Source organism: Alligator mississippiensis, chromosome 2, assembly GCF_030867095.1.
Source record: "Alligator mississippiensis isolate rAllMis1 chromosome 2, rAllMis1, whole genome shotgun sequence".
Lineage (NCBI taxonomy): Eukaryota > Metazoa > Chordata > Crocodylia > Alligatoridae > Alligator > Alligator mississippiensis.
Window position 1 is genome coordinate 100,975,765 of NC_081825.1, and position 12,312 is coordinate 100,988,076.

At 41.3% G+C, this 12,312-nt stretch overlaps 1 protein-coding gene and 1 long non-coding RNA gene across 8 annotated transcripts in view; one reads left to right on the plus strand and one right to left on the minus strand.

The window, feature by feature from the left end:
- ZNF827 (zinc finger protein 827) overlaps positions 1–4,208 on the plus strand; it is a 159,082-nt gene extending 154,874 nt beyond the window's left edge. For 5 of the 7 annotated variants that reach the window (XM_019481519.2, XM_059722006.1, XM_019481520.2 and 2 more), the window contains one exon: positions 1–4,208. In XM_019481519.2, coding sequence (XP_019337064.2) covers positions 1–808 — 808 coding nt within the window. In that variant the 3' untranslated portion in view covers positions 809–4,208. The other 2 variants (XR_002088380.2, XM_019481526.2) reach the window with 1 other exon arrangement.
- Positions 3,976–12,312, minus strand: part of LOC109281650 (uncharacterized) — a 24,083-nt gene continuing 15,746 nt past the window's right edge. The window contains exon 4 of the long non-coding RNA XR_009459818.1: positions 3,976–6,068. This is a non-coding gene — a long non-coding RNA (uncharacterized LOC109281650). The remainder of the gene's footprint in view (positions 6,069–12,312) is intronic.

A 12,312-nucleotide genomic window follows, 5' to 3' on the forward strand; every position in this document is an offset into this window, starting at 1 on the left:
GTGCCCGTTCTGCATTTACTCCACCAACCGCCCTGCAGCAATGGAATGCCATCTGAAGACTCACTACAAGATGGAGTACAAGTGTCGGATTTGCCAGACAGTGAAAGCAAATCAGCTGGAGCTGGAAATGCACATCCGGGAACATCGCCTCGGCAACCATTACAAGTGTGACCAGTGTGGTTATCTGTCAAAGACCGCCAACAAGCTAATAGAGCACGTACGTGTCCACACCGGTGAGCGCCCTTTTCACTGTGACCAGTGCAGCTACAGCTGCAAACGCAAAGACAATCTCAACTTGCACAAGAAACTGAAGCATGCTCCACGTCAGACTTTCAGCTGCGACGAGTGCCTGTTCAAGACTACCCACCCTTTTGTCTTCAGCCGCCATGTGAAGAAGCACCAGAATGGGGACTGTGCCGAAGAGGAGAAGAAGGGCCAGTATTCAAACTCCAAGGAAGCCAGCCCTCTTCTCACAGTCAATAGCTCCAGAAACCTCTTGTCACCCCTCTCAGTCATGTCTGCCTCCCAGGCTCTGCAAACAGTGGCCATGTCAGCTGCACACAGCAGCGGTGGAGAGCCAAACTTGGCAGTCAAGGCCTTGGCCATAAATGGCACTTCTCTGTGCTTGGATAAATATTGGAATTCTGATTTTGCCCACCTCATTCCCTTAACAATGTTCTTCCCCAAGAACCACTTTGATGTCACATTCCATCCACCCAGACCTCAGACTGCACCTGCAGGTGCCACCTCACCGAAACACTCCTTCCTCGCCTACCTTGGACTAACAGAAAGGGCAGAAACTGTCTGAAGACAGTTACATTCTGTACCAAAAATACCCCAACAAACCCAGCAGGTATACGTTGCTGCAAAGTATAGACCGAAGAGGTATGAACACTTGTACTATATATCATTAGTAAGGTTTAGAAAATGGCTCTGTGTGTATACTTATTGCATTGACATGAAAGCGGCTTTATTAAATCTTCAGAGAGGCAACCTACTGCATATTTCTACCTTCAGAGGCATGTTCCCAGTACTCTTATCTAAAAAACTATTTTGTCTTGTTAAACTGAACAAGAGTGTCCTTAACGGCAATCAGCACTTGTAAAATTACATGTTGATGCATTTTATTTTTTGTGTGTGGGGGTGTGTGTGTGTGAGAGAGAGAGAGAGAGAGAGAGAGAGAAAATGTGTGAGAAAGTCTGTTGTGTGCCATGACATTGCTTTTGCACATCCTTTGTATTTGGCTAATTTAATTATTAAAATGTTCCCTTTTTCCATACTTGCCCCCTTTTCCTTCTGCCTCTTCCCAGAACTCTGTAGGGTTGTGGAGTGAGCAATGCTTGGTTCAGTGAGGATTGATATATTATTTCAGTGCTGCGTGCAGTTTCCCATAGCATGCTTCGTGCCTTGTCCTCAGATCATCCATTGTAAAGATTTGGGGATGAAGGTGGAACAGATCTGGAGGAAATTACTTTCAGCACTGTAAGATGAGAGTATGAAAATGAAATGTGTGTGTATACACACATAGGGCCAGTTCCTTAACTGTTACACTGGTGTAACAAAGCTCAGGGTCTGGTCCATGCATCTTTTGTTTTAAAAGGGCATATAAATAAACACACACACACACACACACACACACACTGTATTAATATAGTGGATACCTTTAGTTTGCAGGAACAACTTGCATAACTAGAATTCTATGGTGGTTAAATCCAGCAAAGGGGATTAAAAATGGGGGGTATGGTAAACTCTGGGTATAAATGCTCAGACTAAAAAAAAAAAGGCAGTTTTGCACAGTGCTTTAGTCTTGCACTAGTTTGTTTCTCACTTGCGAAAAAAAAGAAGAAAAATGTTTCTTCTGTGGGATGAAGTAATATCAGACTATATATTTGAAGAGGTACCGGCAGTTTCTTTGAAATATAAAGCTATGAAAAGGTGCTGTTTAATCAGACAGGTCTCCTTTTTTATATATATCCTCTATTTCAATTGTACTTGCAGATTCCATGGTCTTACCAATATTATCCTTCATGTTATTTAGTAATACTTTATTCCCTTTTGTTAAAAGCTGATAGAGTGTACACTGCTAGAAGGCTAACTTTATACTTATTTAATGCTCTTACTTTGTGGTCATTAAAATGACAACTTTATATGTAGCACTTTATTGCAGTAAGAAGCAAACGCGGATTGGTTGCAGAACCTTTGTTAATCTTGAAATGCAAGCAACGATCTTAAAAGAAGAAAAAGTCTTGGCGGAATGTTAATAGATTTGGATTTCTTAAGACAACGTAATTTCTAGTGCAAAACAAGGAGAAAAGTCATGAGTAAAAGATGTTTTTTCTTGAAAATGGAAGTTATAAAAAAAATACAAAAACCTTTAAAATGTACTCATCGCTTAGGGTCATTTGACATACAGGAATGCTTTCATATTGTTTTGTTGTGTTCCATCTTGGAATTGGGTCGGGTTCTTTATGTTCCATCAGGTATACAGAGTTCTGACTAGTTTTCCTCAGGGTGCCTCCCAACTAAGCCATTAAGAAAGGTTGCCCAAATTGGAATTATTTTGGTACCCTCACATTATTCCCTCCCTTGAAAGCATTCTTTATCTTGTATACATTTTAAGGGTCTTAATTCAAAGTCCATTGGAGTTAATGAGTAGAGGCCTATCAACTTCAGTGGACTGTGGACTTTGTATCTGATCGATTGGTTATGACAGTATCAAAATTAAGCCCTAATTCAAGAAGGCATGCTTATGAAGAAAGGGACATTAGCCATATTCTTCACTGTAACATGCTTAACTTCCATTGTGCTTAAAATTCAGCTTGTATGAAAGCCTTGTCCTAAATGATAATTTAAAAGGACGTGAAAACTTACAACTAAGCTTAAAGGATTTAATACTGTTCCAATGCACTGTTCCAGGCCAACCATTTCCTATTGTCATTAGAAAACTGTCCTCTGAAGTCTTGTGATGGAAATACTCCCCTGTGCACCAATGTTAAGATACTGGAAGCTGTTTACTGTGCAGAAACACAGAGGAGAGCCTAAACTATGAGCTGCTTGTAACGTAACAGTTTTAAAATAACAATGACAAGATTTCCTATCCAATTAAGCTCCAGCAGATAGGTTGTCCTAATGAGCATGTTGCTATTCTAGCTGAGCTATTAAGAAAAGTCACCTATTCCAAATCCTGTAGAAATCTCTTGATAGTTAATGCACTCAACTCAGGGTCCTGTTTATCATTCTTTACCCCTTCAGAACATCCATCAACTTCATCAGGAGTATTAACAGAATAGAAAATGCTGGAGCTGAGCTCTCTAGTAGTAGGTCATTCAAACTAACAACTGTTACAAGCTGAGTAACCTTTAGCATATGAATTAGGCAAACAGGAGTTCAGCAGATACATTTGCAGGGTTTGAGCCCATTCTATTACGGAAAGCATCCTTTAAACACAAAAAGAACATTTGAGCACCAACAGAGGAACTACAGATGTGTAGGAGAAAAGAAGCTGCAATATAAACCAAACTGCAAAATAAACAGGGCTGGGACGTCCAAGAATGTGTGTTATGGAACTGGCAACATATTAATGCCACGTGTTTAACAAATTTTCACTCTACCTGTATTCAAGTGACACAGTAATGTTTAATGGCAATTTTGTTTAGCACTTTGGAAAGAGACATTTAATTCTTTCTGGTAAGTTATACAAATTTTCTGAGTGAGGAAAGGTGTGTTTGGAGGTTTTTATTTTTTTAAGAAAAATAGACAGTATTTATCAGAGCCCTTGCGTGTACAATACCGGGTGAGCAGTTCAAGGCTAAAGAAAGGAATGTTCTCTATAGACAGCCCTTACCTATTAAAGACTAACAGTTCTGATAATTCCCACCACCATACTGCTAATTTCATACTTGTTTTCACTATGCATTCTTTAATGAAGTTTGACTTGTTTTTTCCATCCAATAATTCATTTAAAGTTCTCAGCACTTTCTTTCTTTCTCTTTATTTTTTTACGTGTTGTATTATGTTCAAATATCACTCTGTCAAGGTTTGTGTACATTAATAACATTTGTATTGTATAAAGCTTTTTGCATTATAAGGCTGTACAGGGTCATTTTGACAGTAACTGGTATATTCCTTTGCATCTTATGTTGCATTGCCAATTTCTAGTGTATCCAGTTTGGAAGTACAATATACTCTAATTAAAAAGGTTGGCTAAACTCTGGTTTCTTTTTTGTTTATTTGTTTGTTTGTTTTGTTTTTTCTCTTCTATTGCTTTCTTAACTAATTAATGTTTAAGGATTGTTTTTTAATATACTGGTAGGAAAAGTATTTTGCAAAAGAAGTAACAAATCCAAAAGAAAAGGTAAGGAAAACATTCTCTTCCATTTTAGCCATTAATAAGCTTTGCGTGTTTGTTACATTTTCTATTTTTAATAATCTATTTATTATTTATTTTTTTAAGTATTAAAATACAAAGAGGCTTCCTCCTTGCATAGTTGGCCTCCTGCCATGTGGCCTTTTATTATAATCTCACAAGCAAAGCAGCATGGGAACTGCTCAGTAATTGAATGGAAGACCCCTGAGGAGCATGTCTACACTACCTGAAATGATGTTGAGCTGTCTTTCCTTTTATTGGGTAATGAGCCAATACCCCATTATGCTTTTAAGGGGTGCAGTCTTGTGACTGGAAATGCTAACTTTCAGATGAGATATGAAAGGATTTGACCTTTTTGAGTCATTGTTCTCACATGGCAATATCAGAGAGCAAAGATGTAATCCTTGCTTTGTAGCCACATTTAGCTTCATTCCAAAAAGTCCCACTTAATTTTTAAATACAGAAGCACTTCCCAGTCCTTTTTGCACTACATCTCCACTTCTGCTCTATGCCCTTCAGCAGTGACTGAATTTCTATGGGTCCCCTGACCCTACTCCTACCCAAATGGGGTCACAACCCATAGTTTGGGAATTGTGGTGTTCTTTTTTTCCTGCTAGAAATAACACTGAGTAATACTGAGTACCATTAAGTAGCCGATTTCTACCACAGATACAGCTTTATTTTAATACATGTTTCCAGTGATTCAAAAATTGACTATATTGTATGTGATGTTATAAAGAATGTGAAACGTATCAAGACCCTTCGGTATGATGGTGATGTATACATGAAAACAGTATTGTCACAACCACACCTTTATGATAAAAGGGTAGCCCTATATCTGTGTGGAAGTGTGAACAATTATGTATAATTGGTTATGGGTAAACTATAAGGAAACAGTGCGAGTGAAAGGAAGATTAGATCAACGTAAGTTATCATAATGGTTCCTTCTCATCTTAAAATCTATGAAATTCTGCTGTCCATCCAGATTTTACCATCCTTATTCAGACTGAATGGTACCTTAGGACTTGAGGCACAAAAGGATTTGGGTGTTGCAGTGCCTAAGATTTAGACACGTGGTCCCTAGTGTGGAGTCCATAGACCTAAGCTATGTGTCTAGTCTCCACATACAAGTGGAATTTTCTTTCATACAATGCAGCGCATATGCCTTGTCAACATCTTGTAAAGATCAACATTTGTTTAATAAAAGGCTAATGTAATTAAGACATTCAGATCCACAGGAGATATGAAGAGGAAGGAAACGTCGATGTTGGTCCAAGGTCAGACACAAATTAACAAGAGTCGTATTGGTCAGAGCCACGGTTATCAAAATAATAGAAGCTTGACTTTAAAATGAAGTTAGAGCAGAATACTGACACACTGATAAAGTAACCATTATTGGTTCCATGTAAGTATCCTTAACATACCAACGTTAATCTAATAAATGATCTTGCACATTGCAATCTTTGGTGCAGATCAAGACAGCTAAACTTCAAATCATCTGGAAAAATTCTGCTTTTATTCTTATATATACAAACCTTTAGGCACCTCCCACCAGCCTGTTTTTATGAACCTGAGGATGATTTATCACACTTGTCCATTAGTCTGTATGGACAAAGGGTACTTCTGCTTCTGATGCTCTGAGAGTAGCATAATCAGTTATGTTTAAGGAGAGATTGTCTCAGTCCCTTCATTGCAGCTGTTCCTATGGCAGAAGAAAAGTAAAGTCATATTTGCTTTATGCTTTGAGTTATACAATACTAATGCACACAAATTGGCAAAAAGATGGAAGATAAGCTGTTTACTGGCCACCCTCTGAAATATTTCCCATAAATCTTACCTGCGATCATTCCTCTTGAGCCTCATCCCTTCTTCCATATATATGCTTTGGGCTACATCCTCAGCCTATGTTCTGGTGAAGTCAACTGATCTCTGATAACTTATGGAGAACCTGGAGCTAAATCCACAGAACAGCTTAAGCATTTCAGTGGCATGCTTTGAAGTCTAAGTTAGCACCCAAGCCTGCTGTGTAATGCCTAGAGAAAGTCAGACACCTAAGACTGGGATTCATATAAGCCATCGTGCTGACTGGGAAGCTGCCTAAGGCAGTGGTCAGCAATGTGCCAGATCTGGTCTACAAAGAGCTTGATTACAACTCACAAACATGTGATTAGGTAACGGGTGCTAATTTAAAGCGGATGCAGTCAAGTGGCCATTTAAAGCTGCCCATTCTGTGCCCTCACAGTTGATTTTGCTATTTCCAAATGATGTTCACCATGGCTGCCAGTAAGTGGAGGAGGGTACAGAGCAAGGAGGAGATTGGAGCAGTATGGGATCAGGGGCAAGAGATCAGCAACCTGCTGTATCAACTGAGTCACAAGTACCTGGCCCACTGTGCTAAAAGGTTGCCAGCCCTTAGCCTAAGATAACCAACAGGAAATGCTGAAAGAGGGATAAGCCTCTAGGACTTAAGCAAACGAGGTTTTTCGGGTAAATCTGATAACTTTTATTAGACCATAGTTGGAAAAAGTCTTTGCAAGCTTTTGAGTGCAATTACCCTTCATCAGGCAGAGGAAGTGTCTGCAGTTAGTCTGTGCTTTACCTGGATGGAGTAGTAAAGCAGCCAGAGGCCCTGAGCCATAGAGAGGCACCTATATCTAAAACAGGATTCACAACCCTTACCCACTTCCACAGGAACTACTTCAACATTCATTGGAGCAGCAACTGGAACACAGGTCTCTCGTTTTCAGAGCTGTACCACCAAAGTCATAGAGATATTCTGTCCCTTTCTTTTCTTAAATGAATATTTAATTTTTAGGCAAAGTACAACTGCTCCAAGAGGAGGAAGCCAAGTGTGAGGGAGGGGAGGAGGGCTGAAGGATATGTATTTGGACCTGGGTGCCTGCAGGGGCACTTAGGGCACAGAGAGAAGCGCAGCTCCCCACTGTACCTCGGAACAATTTGCAGGAAGCATTCTGAGTTACAGTGATCCCCCGGACCAAACACAAGTTCACTGTTGGTGCCAAGGCAGAGGGGAACCTAGCTGTGGGCTGGGAGCCTGCAGCCAGTTTCCCCTAGCAATGCCCCTGCTCCTTGCCAGCCCTGGCTGTTTTCAGAATGGGAGGAGGGCAGCAGGGGCAGCTCGTTCTAGGGGTTCCCCAGCTGGGGCTGGGGTGAATTGGAAATCCTCGCTTCTCCCCAATTCACCCACTCCACCCTCCAGCAGGGGCTGAAACACCCCCGAACCAAACTCCCTCCGCACCCTTTCCTCCCTTCCATTCTGAAAACAGCTCAGAGTCTGGCAGGCAGGCAGCCAAGTTACAGAAGACACTGTTTTGAAACGTCTTCATCTGACCCTCATGCAATGAGGGCTCAAAATTTTTGCCCAATCAGCCATTTTTAAGCAGTCTACAGCCATGTACTTGTGTTTGGTCACAGCTATAAACCACTTTCTGTGGCCAGGTGGGGCAAAAATTATCACTTCTGTCTGTGCCCATTGATAGGACTTGGGCGCCCAAGTCCTTTTATGAACCTGGCCTTGTTCCTTTGTATGAATGTGTAAAATTGCCTTGGCCATTTTTGACATATTAACTAAAATGCAACATTTAGTTCCTTATAATAATAATAATGGGACTGAGCTGATCATCCAGCCCCAGATTTCCATGCACTCAACTTTGGGACAAAAAGATTCTGCAAGTGACCAAACAAGCAGCCTAAAAGCCCTGTAAAGTTCTTAGAAGCTTTAAACATTTGTATTGGGATAATTTTTTACAAATTTTCCACTTGTGCGCTGGTAAAATCTCCATCACCAGGAGCTCAACAGTCCAGCGCTCCAATAAAGATATTCAAAACATTGCAAAAAACTACCTGCTTTTTTTTTATATCCCTTCCTATACTGATGTTCAGTATAAAAAAGATTGCTGTTATATAGGTATTAAGTACGCATAGCTGTATTCTACATTAGACACATAATGGTTTAAAAATATCAATTTTGTTCCTGGTGAACAGATGTCCACATTACTATAACTGCCATCATATTTAGTGCTAATTAGCACACTTGTTGACAAGTCTCAGCAGGGAGGTTAAAGACTGGCAGTGAAATTAAGCTACCCTCTCACCCTATAAATAGTCCCTTCAGGTCAGAGCTAAAGAACAATATGCAGAAGCCTGCATAGCCTCTTCCAGACTATGGGCTAATAAAAGATTGGCAGCAAAATGTTAAGTGACTAGTGAGGTTTGAGGAGCCTTCATTTTTGAGTGTCTAGCATGAGCGTCTCTGTACAGAAGCCTACTTTTAGAAAGTGCTGAGCAATCATCCTTGAAAAATCAGGCTCTGATACGGTGGCTCAAGTTGGTTGCTCTCCTCCAGGGCTTTCAATTACTACTGAAATCCGATTTTTTTGTTTTTGTTTTGGGGTTTTTTGTTGTTTTTTTTAAAGAAAGGGAAATTGCTTACCCCACACACTTTCTGGCCATCTCAACAACATCTTGCAGAGCTGATTTCATACCCCCTAGGAACTGTCTGGAAGTCATTTTTCAATGTTTTAGAACAAGAAATTTAGGGTTGGAAGGGACCTGAGGAGCTCATCTAATCCAACCCCCTACTCAAAGCAGGACCAGCTCCTGTACAGAAGCCTGGTTTTAGGAAGTGCTGAGCAATCATTCTTGAAAATCAGGCTCTGATACGGTGGCCCAACTATATCATCCCAGCCAAGGCTTTGTCTAGCCAGGTCTTGAAAACCTTCAGAGATGGAGATTCCACAACCTCTCGGGTAACCTGTTCCAGTGCTTTACTACCCTCCTCGTGAAAAAGTTTTTCCTGATATCTAACCTAAATTTCCCTTACTGCAACTTGGGACCGCTCCTCCTTGTTCTGTCATCCATCACCACTGAGAACAGTCCAGCTCCAGCCTCTTTTGAACCTCCCTTCAGGTTGTTGAAGGCTGCCATTAAATTCCCCCCTCAGTCTTCTCCAGACTAAATAAGCCATTCCCTCAGCCTCTCCTCCTAAGTCATGTGCCCTAGCCCCCTCAGTTTCAATGTCCTCCTCTGGACTCTCTAGTTTGTCTACATCCTTTCTGCAGGGGGGGTGCAAAACTGGACACTACTCCAGATGTGGCCTCACCAGTGCCGAAGAGGGGAATAATCTCTTCCCTTGATTTGCTGGCAGTACTCTTACTAATGCAGCCCAGGATGCTGTTAGCCTGCTTCACAACAGTGGCACATTATTGGCTCATACTCAGTTTCTTGTCCATTATAGCCCCCAGGTCCACTTCTGCAGAGTTGCTGTTTAGCCGGTTTATCCCCATCCTGTACCAGCGCATGGGATTGTTCTGTCCTAAGTGCAGGATTCTGCATTTGTCCTTATTGAACCCTAATGGTCACGTCCAGATGAGCACAGATGTTCAGTATATGGCTTTGCAGACCCATCTGTGCACCTGCAGGCACTCGCACTGCTATCTTGAAGCACTTGGGGGCTGAACCTGGGAGATCCTGGGGTCAAAAAATCCTGCATCAAAAAAAAGCGGGGGGGAGCATGCGGTGGTAGCGTGCACCACAAAATACCAAAGCCTGGCCAGCTGGAGCCACACTCCCAGCTGCAGGAACACAATGGCTGCAGCTCACTGAGGACCACTGGACCCCAGGTAAGGCTACTGGGGCAAGCACAGTTGCTGGCCCCAGCCTCCCCTACTCCACACCCAGGGTAACCTGCCACATACCAAAGCATGCGTGGTACAGTCATTACCCAGGGGCAATTACCAGTGGCACAAGGTGTACCACTACTTTTCCCCAAGGAAGCAAACATCTGCGCTCACCTAGATGTGGCCCATAAGATTTCTTTTGGACCAATCCTCCAATTTGTCAAGGTCTTGCTGAACCCTAGCCCTATCCTCCAGCATATCTACTACTCCCCCTACTTGGTGTAATCTGCACACTTGCTAAAGGTGTACTCCATCGCATCTTCCAGGTTGTTGATGTAGATATTGAACAAAACTGGCCCAGGACTGACCCCTGGGGCACTTCACTTGATACTTTTATTAACACTAGGCCTTTTTGCATCTGCAAAACTCAAAACACTTTATAAAAGAATGGTCAATTTTAGACCCATCTTACATACAGGAAAAACTGAGGCCCATAGGGATTAAATTATTTGCTAATGGATCAAACCACACAGCAGCAGAGCATAAACAGCTTTTACATTTATGCAAAGAAACTTCCTGTAGGATGTATTTTAAATACACATAAAGCTGTTGCTATTGTAAATATTATCAAATAGATTTTCATACAGAAATATCCCTGCCTAGGGAAGGCCAGAGTAATATTAACTGCTTGCAAAACATATGTAAAGATTTTAATGCCACCTTCTGTCACTGTTATACTGCAATATAAATAAATCTCAAATTTGGCATAAACTCATCTTTTTGCAGATGCATCTACATAAATAACTTCAACCACTCCAGAGAAGTCAACTGACGGATTCCCATGGTCTTGTATAGGAACTGGTTCAGGCCCTTGGAGCAATGCAGAACTCCATTTCAGTTTGCATGTGTTCATGAGAACGTTTTGTTTGTTTTGTTTTGGGGGCGTTTTGAGGGGGTTTTTTTGCTTTCTGTAGCTTTCCCCTCTCCTTTGCCTAAAAGCTTCATACAAAGTTTACAAAAAGGTGTTAGCTCTCAACTGTTTTCTCATAAAAATGACATAGATCTGTGAACCTTTCAGACTTCTGGCATGAAATTAAAAAAAAAAAAATCAACTGCTCAAAAGTCTCAACTGCTTTGACAAATCCCAGCTGAGTTTTGACACTGTATCTAAGCCCAATAAGGAGAGTTTAACTTGGCCTGTTGTCTTGTGGCAAACACATTGCACAGTTCTTGGGAAAATAATACTGTCTTTTCTAGGAACTGATCCAGCTGTTGGGAGACAAGGCTACACCTCTTACAAATCCAGGTATTGTGCTTGCACACATGTGCACAACAACTGTTTTATGACCTGGATATGGGCATATTTAGAAGGGAGAATGAATCCCACAAGTGCCTAAAATGCTGAAACAATACTGAGGATACAAAGCAGTATGCAATTACCTGTCTTCACACTGCTCACCTCCATTCATGTAAAAGGTAAGAACTACCCATTTTGAATGCTCCTGTTCATTTTTTATCAACTAGATCTAAAATAAGGAAATGAACCCACCCAAACACATGGCAAATCTCTTAAGTAAAATATGGTTCTCAAACTTGGGGTTTAGTTACTGCAATGGCAATCCATCTTCCTGCATCATTGTCTGCCATAGAGGAATACTACATCCCACTCTGCTTCAGTTTTAACATATATAAAGGTAACTACTATTATATACCTTCTATCACAGCTCACTTCAGACAGTTTCTTCAGATTCACTGAAATGATAAATTTAGGCTTGTTACTGTCTTAGAAAGTTGCCTTTCTAAATAAAAGAAAGTGCCCTCTTTACATCTGATCACTCTGTGCAGACTCCCCACACAGATGTTACAGATGATCTTTTTGGTCAGATGCAACCAATATTGTGAAAGGGGCCTCACTTTCTGTCTGGTTAGACTAGGGATTGACAACATCTAGGCCACGGGCTGAATCCAGTTCACAGAGCCATCGGATCTGGACAGTTACCAGGGTTGGCAACCTATGGCCCAAAGGCTCAATTTGGCCCACAAAGCCATTGAATTCAGCTTGCAGATATGGGGCTTTGGTGGCATTCATAGTGGAGGGCAGCCCACTCCTCCCTAGTTTTTTTGTGCTTATTTCCTTAAATATAGCATGACCAGGGTATTCTGGTCTAGGTTGGGAGGCCCACAATTTAAAGACAAATCCTAATTCTAGGTGCATGTAGGGCATCAGCAGAGAGAAAACTACTGGCATGGACTGCATCCTATGTGGAAAAAACTGTGCATGTAAGTTTTGATGCTGTTGATCTAAAA